This window comes from Xiphophorus hellerii, chromosome 8 (assembly GCF_003331165.1).
Source record: "Xiphophorus hellerii strain 12219 chromosome 8, Xiphophorus_hellerii-4.1, whole genome shotgun sequence".
In the NCBI taxonomy this organism is placed as follows: Eukaryota; Metazoa; Chordata; class Actinopteri; order Cyprinodontiformes; family Poeciliidae; genus Xiphophorus; species Xiphophorus hellerii.
The window spans coordinates 16,880,271-16,904,912 of NC_045679.1; the positions used below are offsets into that span (position 1 = coordinate 16,880,271).

At 36.7% G+C, this 24,642-nt stretch overlaps 1 protein-coding gene across 7 annotated transcripts in view; it reads left to right on the top strand.

Moving 5' to 3' along the window:
• The window catches only part of rgs3a (regulator of G protein signaling 3a), a 133,037-nt gene that overhangs the window by 77,613 nt on the left and 30,782 nt on the right, over positions 1 to 24,642 (top strand). For 5 of the 7 annotated variants that reach the window (XM_032569443.1, XM_032569433.1, XM_032569432.1 and 2 more), the window contains one exon: positions 21,549 to 22,514. In XM_032569443.1, coding sequence (XP_032425334.1) covers positions 21,549 to 22,514 — 966 coding nt within the window. Of the gene's footprint in view, positions 1 to 3,644; positions 3,919 to 6,883; positions 7,049 to 21,548; positions 22,515 to 24,642 lie in introns of those variants that run through there. The other 2 variants (XM_032569436.1, XM_032569438.1) reach the window with 2 other exon arrangements.

Consider the following 24,642-nt stretch of genomic DNA (forward strand, 5'->3'; position numbering starts at 1 on the left):
ACATGTTGTTTTTCTGTAACGATAGTTACATCAGTTTATTTTCCCAGTTGCAGCGAGAATACATTCTTCATTTTGATGTTTCATATTAATTTTGGTTGATTTGGAAGATTTCTTGCTAGGGACCCAGTTTTGTTTAAAAATTTCCATAAAGTTTCAACAAAATTTATATATGCTTGGTGTTAAGTCTATTTTAGCTATTCCAAAAGCAGCTGTGATTAGTGTCTGGGATTATTCCTTGTCAAAATACATAACTTCATCCACTTCAGATAAAGTTGAAGAGTTTAAAAGTAGTTCTTCTCTCTTTTACTCCCATAACTTTCGTGCATACAATGGCGTTATGCAGTGGTGCTATGTGAGAAACCTTTTCATTCTTAATTATCAAAATCTTTTTCAGCAAACATTTGGTGTCATAACTTAGACTAAGTTGTATATTTTAGTACAGCTGTAATGTACATATTGTTTTGTCAAAAACAATATGTGCCATTAATACATATTAATATGTACATTAATATGTATTAATGTACATATTAATATTGTATTAATATCATATTGTTTTGGTACCAAAAACAATATGAACCCATTAATAGTTATTAATGGGTTCAAAAGCTGGACTATGACTCATTAAGCAATAAATGGGGATTGTAGAAGACTTATGAGAAAATAAAGTTTATAATTACTGCTGAAAGCATAATTTTACTCTTGTTGATACGATTGTACGTTTCAAGAAGTGAGATGGTCAAGCTCAAAAGACTTTGTCAGTGGTGTTTTGTGGTTCAGTAGCTAAAACCATTTTTCTGTAGATCAACAAAAAAGTCTGTACCATGCTGCTGCGGTAACCTTTGACCTCATTCAGATGAGTTGGAGTGTTTGTCTTCTTTTCTTATCTAGTTCCATTGTGCTGCATTTTAGCATCGTAACCATTGAGTGATTCACTATGATGTGTCACAAAATGATTGTTCAGATTTGTCACATTTCAGCTGTATCTAATTTATAATTTACTAAATTAATTTTGGTGTTCGTTTCTTATTATAAAATCCTTATAAAATAATTGTTTTCAAATATTAGATTTGCTGCATTACCTTCGATGCATCTGTGATTGTTGTGTGCACAATTTTAAATGTTGGCAGGTTAGATCCAACAAAATCAACAACCATAATAATATTATGATTGAAATTATAAAAAAATTATTTGCAGACTCTCATTGACTAAAATCATTCGGCTGTGAGATTGATGTAAGAACTTACACAGCTGTACATATTACTGCTTCATCTGGATTTACAATCAAGCTCCAACAGAGCTCCAATTGACATTAGGTCTGCAGGGCAATGTTACAGAAATATTAGTCAGGGTACAGTTCTGATTTCTCTTCATCCATTTAAAGTTGTTCGAAAAACGAGATTAAAGAAGAGATCAAATATGAGGAGTGACACATAAGCACATAAAACTTTAAGTTTTTCTTCTTCTACTCAATCGCCACCCATAGTCTTGAATTTACAGCATCTGAACGTAATTTTAACTATGGTAAACATCTGAAGCTGCACATATCGTGTAATTAACGTGTCTCCTGCTCTTGTTGGTTCACTGCGCTGAAGCAGTTTCCCCTTCGGTGTCTCTAATTAGATATGGATGAATTCTATTTGTCTTCCCTTTGCTCATCACCTCCGTTCACACATCCATGCTCAGACACACATCACTCACACTGCATGCTATTTTTGGGGCATGTTGTCTTGACATCCAGATTTAGAACTCACTCATTTGAATATGGCAGATGTGAGTTACTTTTCTGAAATATTTGATAGATTACGGGCAATTCATAATTTACAAATGTGCTAGTTTGCTAAAATAGCATATTTATTGTGGCAGAGTACAATATCCAGGATTGGGAATACACAAAAGGCATGAAAACTACTGAAAAGGACTAGAAAAGACCAGCATGACTGAGACTGGTATAGGTTGAAAGGAATCTTTTGTTTACTTTTGCACACAGATGGTGTTATTTGACTGCATAAGTCTTTTTCTATAGTCTAAGTTGGAAAAATAAAAAAAATAACACCCAATTTTTTTAGTATCTATTATTGGTGCTTTGAATTTAAAGCATATTTAAAGTTGTGGGAATTAATGGTTAATTAACTCCCACAACTTAATTTGCACCTCTAGTAATTTGTGATTGAATAAATCATTACTATCTATGCTTGTGAATATGCTTCTTAAGTGTTGGAACCTTTAATTAGAGAGAAAGGATCTGGTATCTCCTTGTATTGCTAGTAGTTATCCTCACAGTTAGCAGTTCCCAGAGGCTTAGCTTAGAGGTGACGTCAATCCCAAATCCGAGTTGCAACTTGACACTGAATGCAGGAAAAGCACAGATTCTTTCTTCCACTTTCATTCCATTGCACTCTGAGTACCACTACATTTTGTCTCTTTTTCTATCACCCGGCACCTTCTCCTCTCTGATGTTCACGGACACATTCATGCAAAAACAAACATAAACGAGGCTGAACAGTGTTAATCATTGCGATGTGCCGTGCTGAATTAATTTCCCTGACTTTCTGAAAGAATTAATGATTTTCCCATGATGGAATGTTGCTTAGCTTGATTTTAACTTACCTTTTAACTATTCATAACTGGATTACATAATGGAAATGCATCCCCACAGAAGGTGCTGTAGATAAGAGCCATGCAGACTTAGTCCTAAGAAGGGAATGCAGAGCATGAAGTCCATCCCTCTCAGGTTCAATTATGCACATTCCTCACTGTGAAAAATGATGCCTGCTCCACCAAGCATGTAATGGAACTGGGATAAGAGTTTAATTCCTACATTAATAGGCTCACTTTGATCCAAAGACCCTTTTTGATTAAAACAAGCATTTATACAGCTGTGACATTTAGAATTGTAAACAATTTGCCAGCCAATAAAAAAAGAGTAATCAGGGAAAAAGGGAAACAATAAAGTCTAGCTTCCCTTAAGTTGATCTTTTACCTTTTAAATGTCACTCATTACTTCTTGCCTCATCTGGGTATGTTCTTCCATACCTTTGGCTTCATAGGAATAGCAGGACAGCAATCCAATCAGTATAGCCAACGGGGTTTGAAATAGCTGTTTAGGCAGCTCTTTCTATATTAGCACATGATATGATTAGGTAAAGCCTGATGAATAGCTTGCATGACTTCCTTTAGGTGCAAAGCAGACACACGGTCAGTGAAAGAAAGCAGGTTAGTTTGTGTGTGTGTGTCTCATTAGAAGCAAAAGACACAGCCCTAACCATTCAGCTCCTTTACAGGTTTTAAATTGAGGCTTTGATTCACGGCCGAGCAAGTTCTAAAAATAGCGAGTTGGGGAAGAAAGGGGGAAGCGATAGAAAGGGAGAAAGAGGGAGGGAGGGAATGAAGGACACAGGCTGCTTTGGTCTCAGCAGAGTTAGTTGTATTTGATCTTTTTCCATCAGCCCCCCCCACACCCTCTTCTAAAGGTTTTTAATACATCACATTTTCACAACTCCTCCTTTTCATGCTCACAACTCCGTCTCTCCCTCTGATTCCATCTGTCTTTCTTTTTTTTTCCCCAAATCCCTCTTTTAGCCCCCCTCCTTCCGCCCACCTTTTTCCTTCTTGCTGTCTTTTGCACACACGTTGGCATGCACGTTATCACTGAGCTGGGGCAGACGCCGGGACTGCAGCAACAACACAGACAAGAAACCAGAAGCAAGGAGGAGAAAAGCAGTGCTGAACTGTTTTGAGGAACACACAGAAATATAGAAAAAAAATCTCAGGATAAGTAGTCTGCATCTACTTGTGCGGCTGCTGACAGTGTTTGTGGATGAACACTGCCGTCGCACACGCGGACACACAGCAACAACACACTTTATACACTCATTCAGACGAGCAACAGCGCTGCCTGTCCAGATGCCAGTGTCTAAGGTAACGTATACAAACCTCTTTGGGATTCTCACTCGGAGCTCATTCAGAGATTTTTGGTGCTTTGACGTGGTGATTAGATTTTAGGCATGTGGTTCATTTGGGCTTGTTTTATTTTCATTGTAAAAGCGGGGATAACCAGTTGGTAGAGATTCCTGTTTCTGTTCTCCTGTTGTTCAGTTTTTGACTGATTCGAGTTCTTGATGTTCCACAGTCAGAAAGGCTTTTAATCTACTATCAGTGCATGAAGTGCGCAGTTGTGATTTTAAAGAAATGTGTACTTGTGTTCCTTTGTCTTGCTTTGTAATTGGACTGTAGTCCATATTAAAGCTTTTTGATTTCCTCAGTGATTGACAGCGTATGACCAGGGCAGTGTGTGAGTGTATGAATCTGTATGTGTGTATTCTACTCTTCCATGTCAATCTCTGTTATTGTTTATTGAGATAACAGTTTCAGGGTTTGGAGAATGAATAAAAGAATAAATGCCATGAGCTAGAGTTGACCGCTCAAGTTAGGTTTTTTGAAGAATGAATCACCAATTTCTGTAAGGCTTATTTTGAATTTATTTGCCTTTGAAACTATTGTTGTTGATACTGAATGCACTGTTAAGCTGAGAATTGTTCATACTCCTACCAGATTTAGATTTTAAATGCCATTTAAAATGATTGTTTTATCATAAACAAAGTTCATGATTGGAAATGAGACAGACATTTCTTAAAATATATTAAGGATAACAATGTGAAAGGGGTATCAATTTATTAGTTTATTAAAAATGAATGTTTCAGTGCCTTTTTCAGTAATCAATGGGCACAATCTCTCTGGTATTAATGAATCAAATATATCTTAAATTGATGACCAGATCTGAGTTTTTATGACGGTCTTTGAGACTGAATGTCAACTTGACATTAGACTTATCTTTATCCCATTTCACAGATTCTGCAGATTCTCTCAGTGCCACCCCAAAAAGATTAACGTTGCTTTGAGGTAGAAGACACTGTGCCAACATGTTTTATTATGTCTAATATAAAGTAGAAAATCACTTTTGAAGCTGGAAATCAGTGACATTTCATTGTAGATGTTTTGCTTTTCACCATTTTCTTAAATATATATTTTTTATTTTTTTTAAATTTTAAACTTTTTATAACTTTGGCTTAGAAATAAATATTTTGCTCAGGAACTGAAAGCAGAGTCAATGATAGTTTAGCAGAACCCATAAAAACAGTTCAAATCTTTGGCACCCTGGCTATCAGTTCAGTTTGTGAACAGTTATAAGTTCAGGACGTACAAAGAGCTACTAGCATATTGCATTTATATTTGAGTGTTGTTTTTTTTATGTCTTGGAAGATTGATAGCGTTAATATACTTGTAAAAATGTATTTGTTTATTAATTGACTTTGGTTTCCTCAAGACTCTATGCTTATTAAATTGTGACCCCCATGGGGTCCCTACCTCCACTTTGAAATCCACTGTAATATGCATTTCCAATGTTACAAACATAATTTTACATGTGAAAGAAGAACAAATCCATTCAAACAATATAGATGTCAGAAATTTGGTAGATATTAGTTTGGCTTCACCAAAATCATCTTAATCACTGAAAGTCTTAGCTTTTCTGGCATGATTCTGCATTTTTTGTAATTAAGAAAAGAAATAAACTAATACTAACTCTAATGTATATTCCTGCTGTTGTTGGCCAGTTTTCAATATAATCAAAACAGCATAAAGAATCATCACAAGAGGTTATAACTGTCAGATTTTTATGGCATTGCATACAAGCCTGTCTGCTTTAGTTGAGTACCTAAAAATCCTTCAGTCTGCATGATAATGAGACGGTTGCAGACAGAAACAAATGTGCAGCCATAAATTACACATTTCAACCAACCTCCATAAAATCCTTCCAGTCCTCTTCTATATTGAGACTGTTCATTTACAGAAGTTCCATTCATGTCATCCAATTCTGGAAATTTGGCAGGCCTTGACTCTGAGCACTCACAGAGCACAAACATATCTATATTTATAAAGCCTTAGAGTTCATATTAGGAAACAAATATGATTATTGAGAAACAAAAGATTATCAGCAACAACTTTGTAGCATAAATGATTTAGTGACATTTGTATTGTGAGAAAAAAAATGCTAAATTAAATATGTAAAACTGAGCATGTTTTCACCATACAAGTTAAACATTTGATTTTGATCGCATGCAGATTTCAGATGCTGCTGTATGTCGGGGTTGTTCTACAATGTCATTTTGCTCAAAGCACAACAAAGCCATATTTAGATTTATAAAATGCTCTAAAGTACCAGCAATTTATACAGAAAGAGAGTTTAAGAATGTGTAGCCAACCATGTTGTTTGCATTTGCAGCCAACCTTATAATAAACTGCCTTTTAGAGCTGCGAGCTCAACAGCTGCTGCACAGAAATTGAATGTTTCCCCTCCAGATGCAAACTCTTTAAAATATGACATCAGTCCAGCTTTATCCATGGTGATACTTTAACAGTAGCTGCATTATGTGCACTCAGTTGATGTATGTGTTTTTCTCCCTGTATGTGCTTTTGTGTGTTTATAGCAGTTATGTGTCCATTGTGTTCTTTGTGCATCCTGTGGGACCATACTGTAGTGCCTTAATGTCTTTGCAAAGAAAACTGAGGGCGGGAGTGGTATAGAGACACAAATGGACGCAATATGGGCACACACATGCTGAACAATATTTGCAGATACACACGTGCAATCACAGAGGGCATCACAGAGCAGTCACTCTGTTCTGTGGACAGTCATATTTCTCTCTTTCTCCATTCGTTAGCCTCTTCTCATTATCTCTGTCTCCTCCCCACTCTACAGCTTCTCCTTTCCTTCCCACTTGTTTGTGCAGCTTGGGAGCCTACCTACTTTGTCTCTTGGGCATTTTCTCTCTCTCTCCTCTCTCTCTCCGTCTCTCTCAGACTCCGTAGATTTGCACAGTTCAGTTGGCCTAGCCCACACTGACAGAATCACACACCAGCTCAGCTGGTCAGCCACAGACACAGTCACACACCAGTTTGACAGCAGAAGTAGGCCACTTTAATGGGGATATGTGGAGAGCCTCTATCTGTCTTTAGTGGATTGTAACCTAGAACTGCTTCGTCTTGCCAGGTAGGGTTTCTGTACTCTTGCTTTATTTTTCCTCTGTTCTCATGACATCATTTATGTTCTGTGAGGAACAATTTCATGTAAATGATTAGTCAGCAATTTATACTATTATTTTTGACAGCCTGACATTGTTGTAAAGCTGGGAGACAAGTACAGGGGTTCACTATGGAGAGAAGAAGGAGAGAAGACCATGAGATGAGAGAAAAGATAGCAAAAAGTCATAAACGCCAAATTATCATGACACAAACTTATGACCATCCCAGATGAAGAGTATATATTGCTGAATTGTCCACTTTGTATTCATTCAACCTTCTCTTACCCACCTTTTAACCTTTATTTTCTCTCCGTTTTCCTCCAATTCTTATGTTCTGTAGCTTTATTGTCTCTCTTTAATTTGATTGTCCTTTTGACACTACCTCACGGTGCATGAACAAGAGTTTTTCCACCCTCAGTTCTCTGTTTAGTCCTTTAATTTCAGTTCTACTTGTTGGCTTTGTCCCAGCAATACAAGTTAATTTGTCATGTAGCTGGGAAGTCATAGTGTGAAAAGAAGATTTTAGAAGACGGCCATTAAAAGGACATACTCTAAACCATGTTAGAGTCAGGCTGAAAGTGATACAAACAAGAGGAGGGAGCAAAGTGGGGGACCACAGGGGGAAAACAACAGGAAGCACACTGAGAAAATTGCTTTTTGCTTCTCCTCATTAGGAGAATTGTTGGGTAATTCTCTTCTCACAATGGATAAAAAAAACAAGTTGAGGAGAATTAAATGCAAGATGTGTAATGTGACTGTTAATATGCAGCAGTATAATCAGTAAGATAATTTTTTGTGTTGGAGGGTGTTAAATCTAGAACATCATGGCTGGATGTAACCACAAGAGTCCTACAGTTATTCATAATCACCAGTAAACATCTGTCTATCCCAGGATGCTGCGTACACATGCAGACAAACATGATTGGGAATTATCAGCTGGCTCTGCAGCCTCAGCTTGAACAAATGAGATGTTTGTTATAACCCAGGAAACAGAGTCACACACATAACAAGGCCTTGTTTGTCACTCAGACAAACACTCACAATGAACAGGAGAAACAATAGAACATATATGCACATACCCACAGTACGCAAAACATCACGCCAGGAGCATCATTTATTTTCCAGATATTTACCTTTATATCACCAAAATTGTAGCCTTTGCTTTGAAATTTATGACGTTACGCTTCTTACCACCACATTTGAAAATATTTGAAAAGGTGACTGTTCAAACTCATTTATGCTCTCATATCTTTTTCTGTTAAGGCCTTTTCCCGTCTTCCTCAGTGGTCATACTGTCTTCAGCTGTTTACCGTCATGGGGCAAGTTACGTCAATGACATTTTCTCTTTGAACTCACAGCTTACACCAATAATGGCTTGGCAAACTAGACTCATTCTACTGCCCTCCCTGCTTATTATGGACAGTGCTTTGCTTGTTCTTAGAAGCCCTCCCTGTTCTTTAGCACATACATTTGCAGAACAGAGACTAGAAATGGGCTATATTATTCCACTCAATAAATTTAGCTTGAAATATCAGTGTGTTAACGATCATTATAACTTTGTTGTGTGGATAAGAGATGTTGAGTTGAATTAAAGTTCCAAGTACCTGGTACAACATCATAATTTATGACTGACCCAAGAGTTAACCAAACTTTGAATTACTCAAAGAGTTTGCTGCAGATAAATGTCACTGTGGGAAAGCAGAGCTGTTGCCACAGTTTTCTTTTATTATTATTTTGCCACTTAATGTTGGCATATCTTAAAATGCAGTTTTTGAGTAAATGTGAGGCATATTTTGCTAAACAACAAGTATTTTTATGTCTCTAAAGCATGTATTCGATATGTCAAGGCAAGTGATTCTTCAGCAGTGCAGACAGAGCGTCACCATAATAAAGTGTAAGATTAAGCAACATTGGAATTGCACAATGAAGTAAAATTGAAGTACTTCCTTTTGAGAAACTTCCAAGTGTTACTAACTACATTTGAGTACCATTTATGTGAGACTCATAACAGTGGCCCTTTTATGGTATGTTGGTAGCAATGCTTATGCTATGAATGGTTTCAGCATTTAAAAAGTAATTTGAAACCCAGAATAGATCTTATTGCTTATGATGGTAAGAGTATAAAGACAATATTTGAGCATTGTTTACGTACGCATACGTATCTTACACATATTTATATGCCATTAAAACTTCTTATTAGGACATTTTTATTTTTTAAGGTGTATGTAAGAAGAAAACCCCTCTTATGAGTCTTAGCAACAGTTGCTGTCAGATTGCGCTACTCAAATTTACTGGATTAACTGATCACCAGTGAGTCCTAGCACCACTATTAACAATCAAACACAAAGTGAAATGGGGGATGTGTGCTCATTTAAAGCAAAAGGATATGGGCAGGACACCTAGCATTCATTGAGTTAACAATGAACTATTTTGAGGTAAATGTATGTTACTCTGTCTAATAACTGAAGCTTGGACATATTTTAGTCCTACTATAAAACAATGACCTAAAGGAAATGAGCTTTTAGGCTCATTGCAGCAATGTGAGAAACATCTGACCTCATATGAAACACGGCTGCTTAAGGTTATTGTTGTTAAAATTAGTTTTTAAAAGCTGTGAAAGCATGACATTTGTTTTAAGGGTTTTTCCACAGTGCTTCGCACACCATTCCATTTTACTTTTAACAACATAGCGTAGTATGCCACATGTTGTGGTTTATGAACAGAACTATACTATATAGATACTTGAATATTATTATTAAACTCAAATAAAAGCAGAACAATAGAAACATTAAATAGTGAAGAACAGAAACTAATAAAACCAGGTAGGTAAATAGAACATTTATCCTTATCTGCATATTTTAATAAACCACAATAAATGAAATATGTAATGATGATACAAGAGACACACTATTTGCGACAGTATGTTTTTTTTAAAATTATTATTTTATGCCTCTTGCATTGTCTGCTCAGGGACCATCCATCACAATTAAAAACATAATTTTTATATTGTACAGAAAAGTGTGATGCATTCAACACAAGGATTCGAGCGCTTTGAAAATATAAATTATATTGTCAGGATTCTTGTCTCCAGACATATATAAAAGTTATCTGTGAATAAATAAATAACTTGAGACAAAAATAGCAAAACTGCCTTTAAGACAAAGTCATTTTGTTTTAGAGTTATTATTTAATAATGTCTACTTTTTCTTCAGATACAAACAAAAACAGCAAAAAGAAATTCACCAAAAATGAACAGTTAGGAATGGAGTTGAAACCAAATTTTGCATTTACTGAAGAAAAAAAAAATTATAATAATAAAAATAGAAAAATATATACATATTTACCTTTATATTTTATCAGACTAAAAGTTTTCTATTTTAGGCCAGTTAGAATGATCAGTTTTAGAACATTGTGAAAGATTTATTTGGATCATTTTTACTAGTTTCTTTGAATTCATAGGATTACGTACATTTTACAACATTTGAATATTTGGTGGGATTTCTTTCTAACTGTATGACTTGGGTGACAGTATTTTGCTGAGATTTAGTCTCATTCGTCCATACAGAACTGGTTGGTACTAAGTCTGACTTTAATTTTAACAAATTTGTTTGTATCTTTAGGTTCTTTGTTCATTTGGTAGACCCATGTGTGCAAATGCTTGAACTTGTGTCTTAAGATGTTGCTTCAAATTTTCCACAAAATCACATTGCCTATGATGTGAAGCACAGCATTTCCTCCTTCAGCAAATATACACACAACACATTGCGCCCACCATACTTTCACATTTGGGGTGGTGTTTTAGTTTTGCAAGCCTCCCACTTTTTTTTCCTAAGTGACTGAAGACTTGAATTTTTGTTTCATTACACCATTGGATGTGCCTATAAGATTGAGGGTCCTTACATTCACCTGCAAAATGTAATCTGACTTTTTCTTTCGCTTTTAGATTAACTGGTTTTTCCTCACTGAATTGTACACATAAAATACTAGCTTAAGCATTACAATGTCAACAACGAGGTTCAGAAGCTCAAGAAGAACAGATGTTAAGGTAAAATCTTCTGAGACGTAGAAGGTCATTGCATATGAAATCAAGGCATATTTTAAATAATTTTAATTCATTTCACAATTTAATTTGGTGCTGTCTTGCTCTAGTTTTTAATTTATCTTTTTGTTTTTCTCAATATTGAATTAAATTGTGTATTAGTTAATTGAATAACTTGTCAGTTTCTTTATACACAGTGAATGGATACTAATATTAAAAAGGTGAGTAAATGGAAATCTGTACTTGGTTTATGAAGTAGATTTATTTTCAATCAATCCAGCCCCAAACTTCCACTTCACTATTTATTCTAAGAAAAACAAAGATAAGCCAATGTTCTGCTTTTTATGTTTCATGAACATGCGAGATTTATGAGCGTAGACTTCCCAATAATTAACCAACATCTCCAAATCTGAAGTCACTCTAAAGTATTTCTGTTAAATATTTGGTTTCACTGCAACACAACAAAGCTGGAAACTATAGAGTAAAATGCAAGAGATTAATTTTTTTTGAACATTTAACAAGATGCACCTAAAATATGTGTTCAGAATTTCACTGTTGTGTCAAAAATGTTTTTTACTTTGCTGCTTCACGAAGTTAAAAATTAATGGGGCAATTTACAACTACTGATTGTAAAAAAAAAAAAAAAAAAAAAAGATTAAATAGGTCAGTAATCTTTTACATGCATTAGTAGTATATTGTGCTTTTATGATTCAATGTTCCCTTTTATGATTTACAACACCTTTTACACACTCACCCTTCCTTCCTTGCTCCTTGTTCTCCTTTTTCATGTTTTTTTTTTCTTCCTCTCTTTTGGTCTGATCACAATGGTAAATAAATAACCATCACTACCTCAGCCGTCTCCACTCGATGAAATCATCGACAAAAGAGTATGGCACATTGCAGTGCATATAATAAGGCTATTTATAGATTGATCATCTATTTGTTCAAGGGATTTAAAAGGCCTTTGGCAATAGCGGCAAGCGGTTGTGACTCCTATACCTTCAGATTGGGAATTGTTCTGGATAGCACATGTGACAACATTTTTAATATATATTTGGACGACACAGACCTAAAGGCAGAGAAACATAATGTCCCGCAGATAGCAGCGCACATCTGGAATAATATCTTGTTAGATATTACAAGATTCAGTGTACAGAACTGCTCCATGTTAAGCTGAACGTGTGATTGGAGGAATGCGCAAAATGGATTGTGAGCATCTGAGACTGCGTGTTTATGCAACAACCTGTGATGTAGATTGGAACATGTGATATCACTTAAGGCAAATAAACAACTTGTGTGCGTGATTATATTTGGTGGAAAATAAAGCTCACAAACAAGTTTTGCTATCACTCTTGAGGAAAGAAAACAGCAGCTTTGCATCCCTGAAGGAGTCCCTAACAACACTTTTCCATGAGATGAAGCTTCCAAGTGCTGACTGATATCTGTTTGAATATTTTTTGCTTTTGCATTGTGGGCCTTCAGTGGCTATGTGTTTCATCCGAACAGGTACCCTGTGCTGAGTCATTTATCATCTGAATCCTCCCTCTAACAGAATATTTTTGGTGGCTTTCTATATTAGATTTCCCCTCATTATAAAATAACTTTGTTTGACTTTAACCTTGTTTTTAAATTTGATATATTTTGGTTGAAAAATTAAATCCATGTGATATAGGAGGAAGCCAGAAAGTGACCTTGAATGGGTTTGTAATCAGGGTCTTATTTTGCCTTTGCAATGCATTGTACAGAAAATATGAAATGATGTGGTCCTTCCAGACTGTAAGCCATTTTGGATACTTACTATTTCTAATAGGGGACTTTGAATTGCTCATTTACAGCATGCTATTTAATAAATCTTGTGCAGAGGAAAGTAAGATGGAGAAGAAACAAAATTTAAGTTCAGCCGAGGACAATCAGAGTTAAAATGGTGCTTCACTTGCAGTGGAGTTACATCATCGACTTGCAATATACACCAAACTTGATGCAGATATTTCTTAGGTGAGAGATCAGTGCTTAGAAAGTTGGAAAATAGTCTCATTACTAATAGATTACAGCAAGCTTGGGATTTGGGAATTGGAAAACAAGATGGACACTTAGTGGAGGAATGCTTCCTTTTAATGTGTTTTTAAAATATTTGAAATCCCGTATGATTATTTTTAAATGTGGCAGGAAACAGTTTTCCCACAGGGGTGATATGATTTAGTAAAAGATAGACCCAGGTTTTACTGAAACATGGGTGCAGTAAGACCAAACCAGCGGTATCATGAATTGTCTCATCCTTCAAGATTTTGTTGAGAAAAATCCAACCTTTCTCTTATTCGTATAAAGGTTGGTTTATAAGTCTGGTTCTTTATTTATATGGGGTTGACCTATTTTTAAAAATACATTCTTTCAGGCAGAAATGTAGGAAAACACTTTTAGGCGTTGCTCTGTTTTTCTCGATGCCTGAAAAATGATGTCTATGACAAAATATTTACATGGAGGTCTGTTCTTATATTCAACATTTTTTCTCTCTCTGTTTTCCAAGCATCCACTATTAATCTGGTTTAGCCAGAGTAAACGTATAATGAAAACAGATAAATGACAACAATCAGAAAATAAGGCAAAAATTTAATATTCTCTATTTCCTATATACATTCTTTCACAGATGCAGTCATGATGATTCACTGAATTTTTGAAACAAGATAAAACACAGTGGAAAAAAAAAGATTGAACCTGTTCTTGCTCTTTTTTTGTATTGACATGTTTGTTTTAAGTTTGCCCTCTGGGCTATGTAAACAGGATGTGTTCTCCAAATTTGTCTAACCTTACACATCCTTTAAAGAAATCAATGAGATCACTCAGTGAGTAAAGGAAGGTATTGAACAGGGTAAAGGCGAGTCAAACGTTGCATCACTCAGACATTCAGCCAAACTGCTGTTATAGAGATTCAGAGTCCGTGAGTGGAAGAGAGAGGATATATTGGCAGGAAGGAGCGAGGAGGAGAAGGAGAATTTATGTGCTTTTGTATGCTAGTGCTCAAGATTTCTGACAGCTTGTCTAATTGAAATGAGTTGGTCTTAATGCGGTGAATGGGAAAGGTGAATTTAGCATTATGTTTAATTCATTAAACCATCAGTTGCTACGGATGGGCAAAGTAGACTTATGCAAGGGATCTTGTCAGTTTAATTGCTTTCTTAAAAACAGAAATGATGCAGCAAACTGAAGTAAAGTAGGAAAGAAAAAGATGGCACCTTGTTTCTGGTGAGCGTGAAGGGTTTAGGGGTAAGATATAATGACCTGGGAAGTTATATAAGACCTACCTTTAGCTTTTGGAAAATGCACCGTGCAGCTGCTCCCCTTGGGATGGGTTTCTTGTTGCCGTGGTAACTATGGGACACACGAGGTCACATGATTATCCCTGGGTGATAGACTGCAGGAAATATGGCTATTTTTCCTCTGCAACACATTTGACTTTCAAAATATTATTGTTTGTCACAAAGTGGAACAGTGCCGATCTACATATAAATGTAGATCAGATAAATTCAAAGTTTGTTTGTGTTCGTTTTTTCCCCTCTGATCTATTTATCTCTTAAACTCGAGATCTAAGCCTAATTGAGGAAACAAAATTGAACCCGGCTATTTGTTCAGTGTATAAAAATATGGCTAAAAAGACTATCAGCTGCTGCTGAAGGGTACAGGGGTCACTCTAAAAATGTGTGAGGGCGGTGTTAGTAGAGAGGCTAACTTGTTTTCTTTCTTCAGAGATTTTTTTTAATGACACGTGGGAGTTAGAAATGTCTGGGTAGATGTGGGAAATGCTATTTTTTATTTTGCTTTATATTTAGGAGAAACATTTTAATTTCCAAAATACATAAATATTCTCCTTTTGGTCAACAGGAACAGAGTGTGCTAAAAGCTTTGGTTAATATCATAAATATATTTAAAAATGTTAATGATTTGTGAACATTTGTTAGATCCTCTGTGTTTTCATTCAGTTTTTGCTGTGCCCATTGTTCATCCCTTAGTTCACTGCCACAGATTTCCCCCCAGCTGCTCTGCATTCTGCTGATTGTACTTACCTGGTTTCTATATTTCTTGCCATTCCTTCTCAGTTAGTGAGCTCCTTGATTTCTTATTGGATTGCTGGATTCTACTGTTGTTCTCTTCATGGTTTCTGTGTCCTGAGATTCCTTTAGTTTTGAGTTTAATAAGTTCACTCTCCATCATGTTCTTCCTCTGTCTTGTTCCATTTGGATCCACATCAACAACCTTGAAACATAACATTTGGCTAAAATTTTTGGATTGGCTGGCTTTAGATAAATTTGTTCATAATATATAAACTCACTGTGAAGAGGCTTTACAACTCACGTAAGCCAAATCTGAGAACCCAGCATGGCTGCCTTCTACCACTAAATGGAAGCAATGATACAATTTCTAATGCGATACATCAATGTCACATATAATGGAAAAGAAAGTCACCAAGCTAAATGTTTTTTTGTTTTTTTTCTGGCGTTACTGATGAAGTAGCGTGGCTTTAATTAGAATTTAGTCACTGAACCTCTCCACCCCAAACGTCTCCCTTCCTCTTCCACTTACTCATCCCATTTCTGTGTCATTGCCATTCACTGACTTCCCTCCTCCCTTCTGCTTGTCTTATCCACTTTGTCACCTTCATCTATTCGGGCTTTCACTCCGCATCTCGTTCTCCTTGCTTGTTTAGTTAAGGTTTTGTTTGCTTGCCTAATTGAGTCAGTGAGAGAGGCATTTCTCTGTTGAATCACTGCTGACTTTGCGATGCATTCGAGAACATGTGTATTGTGCATATGCACGTGCACAATACACATGTGCTTGCATGAATTGAGGCTCAAAAGCAAAGAGCTGATACACCCCAGATGGCTGTTTCCACATTAGCTTGCTCGTTTTCTTTTGTATTTATTGGGAACCCAATGAGAGACATGGCTTAAAAGAAAATAGCCAAAAACGTAACTTTTTTTAAGAAAAGCATTTTAAATTGTGTTAGTTTGGTATTGTTTTATATATTTGGATAAGGAATAATTGTGAGTTTGAACAATGAAGCTCATGTGGCTTTTTCCTTTGTTTGTTTCTGTTTACGTACGTGTTTTGTGCAAGGAATGCGAAAAGAATTGTGTATCCGACAAGACAGGTGACTCAGTTGTGTCTTAGACCATAACCTTAATAGAGAGGAGTTGTTGTGTGAGACTGATTAAGTAAGATGGGCTAACCAAGCTCCAGAAAGAACCAGAAGCTGCAGCTGCTTTAGGCAAAATTCCACATGATCTCACGATAACAATGTCCCATGATACTTCAAAATTAGCAATGGTTGCAAAGCAACATACTGAAAATATAATGATCTTCAGGAGGTAATCAAAAACACTGACTCTCCATAAAATATAGACATGATGTATATATGAAAAAAGGACAAGAGAGAATAGAAAAAAATGGGGGAAACACAGTGGCTTTACTATAATTTATTTCCTTCCCTGCTTTCACAGAAAGTGCATTTCTTTCTAAAAATACCTCCCAAGTACCCAGAGGAAAACCGAGAAGTCTTAATGTCCTGCTTGTAACAGTACTATGAACCATTAAAAGGGGATCACAGAAAGGTTAAGGACACTCAGAAGTAGAAAATGAGAAGCCTGTATCCCCTTCAGGCAGCTACATGAGCCTCCCAAACAAAAGAGGAGAAAGTCTGAGCTTGTGTCTTTCACAAGCTCAGCTTCCAACCTCAGGCATTACATTCCACCATTTTTAAAAACACTCTTTAGATTCTCAAATAATGAGGAAGCAAATTGTGAACTTTTCCTCAGCTCAAGCTTACAAAGTTAGTTTGTAGTCTAAACTTTGCTGCTTTAAGCTAGACAGTGAAATAGCAAAACAGAAAAATCTAGCTGCTCACAAAGAACAAAAACTGAATTTTCCAGGCACTAAAGCACCATTCAAAGGCTTGACTCTTTTCTAGTTTAGTTTGAAGATATTCTTATGCTTATTAAAGTTATGCTGAACATACCATATTTTTTAAGTTTTCTTTGCCTATTTTGAACAGGATTTCTATGAAATATTGAAAAATTCAGGAACATTTTTCAATTTAAATCCACCTACTGATAAAATTATTGAGTTCTCTGTCTTGTTTTCTGGACTTCATAATTTAGAATATAAAAGTCATAATTTCAGAAACAAAAAAGGACTTTTTACATTCCATAGATTTAATTTAGACCATTTTGTCTTTATCTAGTCTGACTGTCCTGAACACACAATCATTCAAACATATATAAGATAATTTTATAGCTTGTTTGGCTTGTAAATTAAATTCAAGTGAGTGTAACGTAGATACCAACAAGAACATAAGCATTGAAATTTCTTTTTTATCATTTGTGAAGACAAATGTGAGAATCCAAAACCATAAAAGTTGTACTTAGTTCAATGCTAATATCAAACTCTTTTCCTTAAAGGCTAATTCTGTATGTTTTAAATGTGTACATGCTCCAACACAGCTACTTTAAATTGCAAAATTATGTCCTCAATTTCCCCTGCCATCAACTTTTGTAGGAGTCTACTGATGACTCATTCATTTGTTTGAAAGACCTTCAGAATCATGCAAAAATGATGACCAAAATCACTTTGTTTGACTTGCAAAGCAAAGTAGAAAAAAAGGAAACAAGAACCATACAGTTCTTCCCATCCTACTTTCACCCTTCTCCCTTTTCATGTCTCTCACTTTCCATGCATTCATATCCCTTCACAGTCATATAAGCAGTTTATACCTATATCCATCAGCAGATATTCATATGAAGAAATTACATGAGATGACGTTAGTTCAAGAAGATTCACAGTACACCCCGGTTGACTAATTCCAGAGAAGATAGAAAATCTATGAAGGGGCCCCAGGTTTTTCCAAAGGCTGCCTTTCTTTCAAGTTATACTAAATCATACTAAATCTTTTCAGGCTTGCAGTAAGAACCCTTTTTTTTTCACAAAACACTTTGATAGAATATCAAAAAGAATAAAAGGAAAAGAATAGAAAGGAGGTCAAACAAAAAAAAAAGAACAGTGTTAACTGGATCACAGACCTCAGTCTGATTCTGGTTCCATTACCAGCAGAGAATTACACCGTACCCCTGAGATACACCTGTAAAGGTGTGAGATGGAGCAATTCTTTTATCAGCGAGTGAAACCCTCTTTGATCTTAACACAGTATCGTATTACCAGTATCCTCAGTGGCCAGATTAATCAGATGCCACGTGTAGCTTTCAGTTTGTAACCATTGAGAGCATAACAAATGCAAAATATGTCTGCAAATAATTCTGGGGGCTGGTCTCCTCAATGCACTCAGATTTTGATTACACCACATACCTGAATAACAAGTCAGCCAGCATTTTTCTACTTCACACCGCTCCAAAATATTCTAGTTTATGCTACCCCGTCATCAAGAAACAACCCAGATACTCTAATCCCCCTTAACTGCATCCATGAAGGTCACAGTCAGATGAAGCGAGAAAGAACCCTTGAGGATCAAAGTACCCACTTATTCAAAGCTGTAGTTAGTCAGTGTAGGTTTCTTAAACCTCTCGGTGTTCAAATTGACATAAAGGGATTAAATCTTGTGGTTGGCTGATTAGGTAAATCCTTTCAGTCTTAGGTATCCGACAATAAACACATGCACAACTAATATTATATAATATTTGTGTTGTCTGAATATAAACAAATATGTTGTCAAGAGTTTTTAAATTGACCGAGAACACCTTTTACTCACAAGTATTATGCAATTTTACTGTTATTTTTTGTACAACTAAATAGAAGAAACAGAATTTTAGTTTTAATGATTTTTATGTCAAACTTTTATACAGTGCTGTGAGAAATTAGATATTAGTTTAAAGTCATTTTTTCATTGATTCTTAATGAACTTTTTGGAGATTTTAAGTATAGTTTATATAATTTATTTATATCATTAGAATATCTACATACCTTTTTTAAAAAGGTTTTGTTGAGTCTAGTGGCCTTTATTTGATAGTTAATTGACATTAAAGTGGGTAATGAGAGAAGGGAAAGATAAAGGTCTCCAGGCTAGGAATCGAACCTGCGACGGCCGCGTCGAGGACTAAGGCCTCCATATATGGGTTGTGCTTAACCCCTGCGAAACCACAGAACACCCCAGAATATCTACATATCTGAGAGAAGACAACATCATTTCTGGTTAAAACATAACAGTATCTTGTGACTGCAGATCGACATCATGGGTTTAGTCATCCAGCACAATGAAGCCCTTCACAATATTGAGAGCTGACCTCAATATACAGAATTGATTTGACATACTTGACTGAAGAGTTTAAAATCATACAGGGGTTTGCAATCTATTTCATTACAGTCCTGTTATATGTGAAAAATAATCCTCTGTTTTGATCCACAAACAATGTTGGTAAATGTGTACTCTGGGTTGATGGCTAATGTTTTCATACAGTTTTAAGCCTTTTTATGCAATTCAATGCCTAAAGCTCCAACCAGAAGTTTACTTTCAGACATTGCTGGCTTGATTATCATTCTGTTTGGTGTTTTGTTCCAGGATGGATTGATTATGTGACGTAAACTTGCAGTGAAACCCAATAAAGATTAAGCTCCACGAGCTTGCATTTGTTGTGGATTTTCTTCTGTCCACTTCTGACTCAAAAGTACAGTGAGCCCACTAATACTTGGAAAAATGCCCTTAAGCAAGATGCACTTGGTTTGTTCTGTTGGTAGCTATCAATATAGTTCTAGTAGAGTTCTCGCTGGATATGTGACCACTCTGGTCAGCAGAATTGGTTTAGTTCATTTTAGTGGTTTGTTTCCCAGCATGGAGTCAGCTTTTAAGCACAGTCAATAAATTTTTAATAGGGCGAATGTTTGGACTTCAAAGAGTTCATTCCAGGACCTTAATCTTAGTCTGCTTTATCCATTTCTACACCAGTTCTGTGTCTTGGGGTTGCTGTGGTTTAATAGTCAGAGCGGTCCTCTGGCAAATGGAAGGCTGTGACTTTGATTACAGCTTTGATTTGTGGACAAAAACAATAAACTTTAAGAAGCCTTTCAGGTTGCAGTATAACTGTGTTAATAATGTAAGAATGTGTGTGTAGATGGATGTATGATCAATATGAATTACAATAACTTTAAAGTGAAAGTACTTTGGGTGGTTGATATGGTTTAAAAAATATATCATTTCAGTCCATTTATTAGTTTCTGCTTGGACAAACCAGGTGTGTCTTATTTTTAACCAGATGACCAAAACAGTCACCCAAAAACCACCAAGGTTTTAGTGTAAAATGATATTCACTCACATATGTATTTTTAAATTTCTAAACAGAACTGTAAGAGGTCGCAATACTGTTTCAGTGGTGATGTCCATTTAAAAAACTTCAACAATGTGTGCTAAATGATGTGAAAAGCTATGATTGTTTAGCCAAATAAAGAAAGGGCAACTGTGCTGTTATCACTTTCCAAAAACATTCAAAGGCCAGAAGTTTCTTAATCTTTAATCCACAGTGAACAATTAAACTTAAACCCAAATTGTGACTTATAATTTCCCAAATCAGTGCGACTTGTTTAAACCTTTTGCAACCTTTTGTCATATTTGCAAGCAAATTCTGTGGTTCTGATGTGGTGCTGGCCCACTCAAAATGAATTTGTAATGATCCACCCACAGGGCTCAGTGAGCTTGAATGTGGAAGCTGGAGGAGGTTAAAGATGCATTTTAAACCAGCAGATTTTGAGAAGGAGGTGAAACAGAAAGCAGAAAATATAACTTTCCATGCTAAACTGGGGAAAGGAAGTATTTTATATGGACAAATATTATTCAACAAAGAAACCATTGAGGGAAAAGATGAAGCAGTGAAGGGAGAAGCTTCTTCTTTTCTATCATTAGGAATCCTGAAAACCTTATTAGCAGCTTAGTTTGAATAGACCACTGCAAAGTCTCTTGAAGTTCGTAGCAGCAGTGAAGAGAAGACCAGTATGACAATATGAAGTTCCTGTCTGCATTAATGAAAAGATGTCAGGCATTTTTTACCCAAACTGTTTTTTATCCAGACTATGGTTTTAAGACACCTTGGAAGCTTGACTGCAAAGGCTGCCAGATTTGATCAGTTTTCCTTTTATCCTCCCACTGATTCTGTGGTTGTATTTGGGATCTGTTTCTCTGTCCCTTCCAGTCAAAACACTGAGGTCAACAGCAGGACTATCATAGCTAAAACTGACACGTTGACCTTTTCAAAAGATATTATTATTGCATACTGTTCCCTCAATGTTGCGGCTCATAGCAGATGGGGGTCAACACAAAAATGTAATGCTGAAGAATGAACCGGTTATAAAAGGCAATTTCCAGTTTGTGTTCTGCTGCTCTATTAAGCAAATTCTAACCATCTTTCCTCTTCCTATGTTTTTTTCTTCTTTGTCTTTTGTAGATGTTGGAGCCTAATGTGGATGCCTCTTCTTGTGAGCTGGGTGGTGTAGAAGGAGACAGGGAAAGTGTGGGCCTCCACATGCCGACGCACAGCCCTGAAGGTGAGGACAGCAGCCTGTATCCCTCCAGCCCCTCAGAGCCTGCCACGCTTGGAAGTCCTCATCCCTCAGAGCCGCTCACACCTTTGGATGAAGTGTACACACCCCTCGGAGGTCTGTTGGGATCGGGTGACCGACATAAGGTGCCTCCCACACCACCTCCTTCCACAGAAGGCGAAGACTCAAAGAGCATAGACGGACACGAGATGGACATATGGAAAGAGAGTAAAGATGTGGAGGAGAAGGCAGCGGAAGAAGAGGAGGAGGGGAACAGCAAAAGGAGTGAGGAAGGGGAGAAAGATGGAGATGCAGAGGAAGAAGATAGATATGAAGAAGAGGCCAACTTAAACCTCATGGTGTCAAACACAGATGAAGACAATGTCTCCGAGCCTCCTGACACTAATGCCCCCCCTTCCTCCTCATCCTCCTCATTTGTCATCCCCGAGCTGCGTCTTGATCGCTCCTTCAGTGCCGACGCCCTCTCCTCCCCCAACACAGACGAAGAAGAATACGACGAGGATGAAGAGGAAGAGTCAGAGGATGATGAAGATGACAGCGATGACGCTTACTTACAGCGAACTGACAGCAAGCGCCGTAGCATGGTAGAGGGTGCCACGTGTGAGAAGCATGGCGGAGGGCGGCTCAGCGTGCAAAATTCCCTGCGGCGGCGCACGCACAGTGAAGGCAGCCTCCTGCAGGAACCCCGCACGCCTTGCTTCACCTCTGACAATGCCATCAACTGTCTGGAGGCTGGGGGTGTGCACCCAAAGGGTGGCTGGACACTTCCTTCACCCAAAACCTTGAAGAAGGAGCTGATGAAGAACGGGGGCTCCATGCACCAGCTGTGCATGCTTTTCTCCGGTAGGAAGGTAAGCAAGTTGAGTCTGAATGAGATAACCACAAAACAAATATAAAACACAGCAACACATGCATATACAATGGCTGGTTTATATGATTTTTTATGATTGTATATGATTTTTATTTGTTTTATTAAAAGTGTTACTTTCCCTTTGCTACGTTTCCTTGACACTGCTGTCTGTGTAAAAAGGATGACATCAAGTGGTGAACATGAGAAAGCACACAAGAGGAATCAAATGATGCTTTCAAATTTCTACCAAACATATGAACAGTGTAGCACAATTTTCAGTGCTATGGAAAAGCATTCATACCCAATCACAAACTTGCATACTTTTGGAGAGTCTGGTGTGATAGACCAACACAAAGGAGTGCATTGATGTGAAGTGGGGAGATTTATTGTGTAGCTTTCAGCATTTTCTTTTTTACCAATAATAATCCTTAAGGTCAGAATGAGTTGTCAGTTTTCTCATAAACTTTGACTAGCTTCCGTGTCCCTACAGAAGAAGAGCAACTCAACACCATCATGATGCCACTACAATATTTCATTATAGAAATTGTCTGTTTAGAGCCATGTGCAGTGCTAATTTTCTACCACACATGGGCTAAAAAATGTGTGCAGATCAACTACTTCTATGTGTTTGCTGTGTCCCCCAAGTTGGGGAGGAATGCAAATGCTACATCTTATAGATTTCTCTCAACTTTGGTTTTGGTCAGACCACATTTCACTAAAAATGCACGAGTGTAATAGGTTTTCAACGAGTCGAACAGAGCTACCATGGATCTCTCCTTGCCCAGATTGTCAAATTATGGGAACACTTTTCATCTCTGCCACTCCTCCCTCACCCATGTCTTGGTAGCTTTGCTGAAGGTGCCATCTTCTTTCCATTTCGGATACGAGATTGAACAGAGACCCATAAGATTTGTAAAACTTGGGATTTGAACTGTACCCCTGACCTGTCTGCTGTTTCTTGTTTTTGTGCTGTTTGTTCACCAATGTTTTCCAACAGACCTCTGAGGCATCGACAAAACAGCTGAGCTGAAATAACACCTGATACATAATTTACTAATTATAATTACTTTATAAGAAAATAGTTTGCAGTGTTTTTAGGTATATCAAAGTTAAAAGATCAAAAACAAATGCAAACCACTCTTACTAGGTTTTTATTTGAATTTTTCCTTCTATTCATAATTTTGTGCCAATTTGTGTTGATCTATTTCATAAAATTTCAAGAAAATAACAGGTTTGTGGTTGTAATGTGACAATATTAAGAACGTGACCAGTTGAGTTGCAATCAGTTTGGCCATCATTGAAGCAGCTGTCAACCATAGTATTGATGATACAATGTAAACACACATTTACATTGTATCATTTTCCTATATTCAATTAAAGTTAAATGTACTTTTCTTATCCAAAACAAGTGCGTAAAGTTTTAAGCTCAATATTTATACCCGCTTTTTACCATTAAGCTTTATTTTCAATATTCTCTGACACAATAACACACGTAACACATTAAAGATTGTATTTTAATAAAATACATAACTTATAGAAAAATAATATACTATATCAAGCAATTCTATCTGATGAAAAGTTGTGTTTGCATACATATATAACCACAATTATGGTAATAATTAGTAATATAATCAATGATTACAGCAGGAATAGGAAGCCACAACTAAAGCGCACTCATGTATTGAGAAATTTAATTTTGATTCTCTTTTGCTGGTAGCAGTTCCTAAAGCTGACCAGCAGAGGGGAGCATCACATCCCTATCGACCCGCAGTGCTGTACTCTTTTCATCAGTTGTGTAGAAATTAAACTGAAACATCCTTCTTCCCATGGGTCACTTGTTAGCTGAAAAGTGTTTTGACACACACTTTTACATTTATCTCGCATTTACTGTAATGCACACAAATCATCTGCTCTGCTCCACAGCAGACAGAGAGAACTTACACACACGAAGAGAGTTGACAAATGAAGAGCGAATGGAAGTAAGATCAGGAGGACAATCACATCAAGATTCTGTTCACATTCACTGGACTTAATGACAAACTTGTTACAGAGGTAATCAGGAGCACATTTAATCGTCAAACAAAATCACAAGTGCTGCTCCTCTTTATCTGCTTCTCCTTCCATCAGTC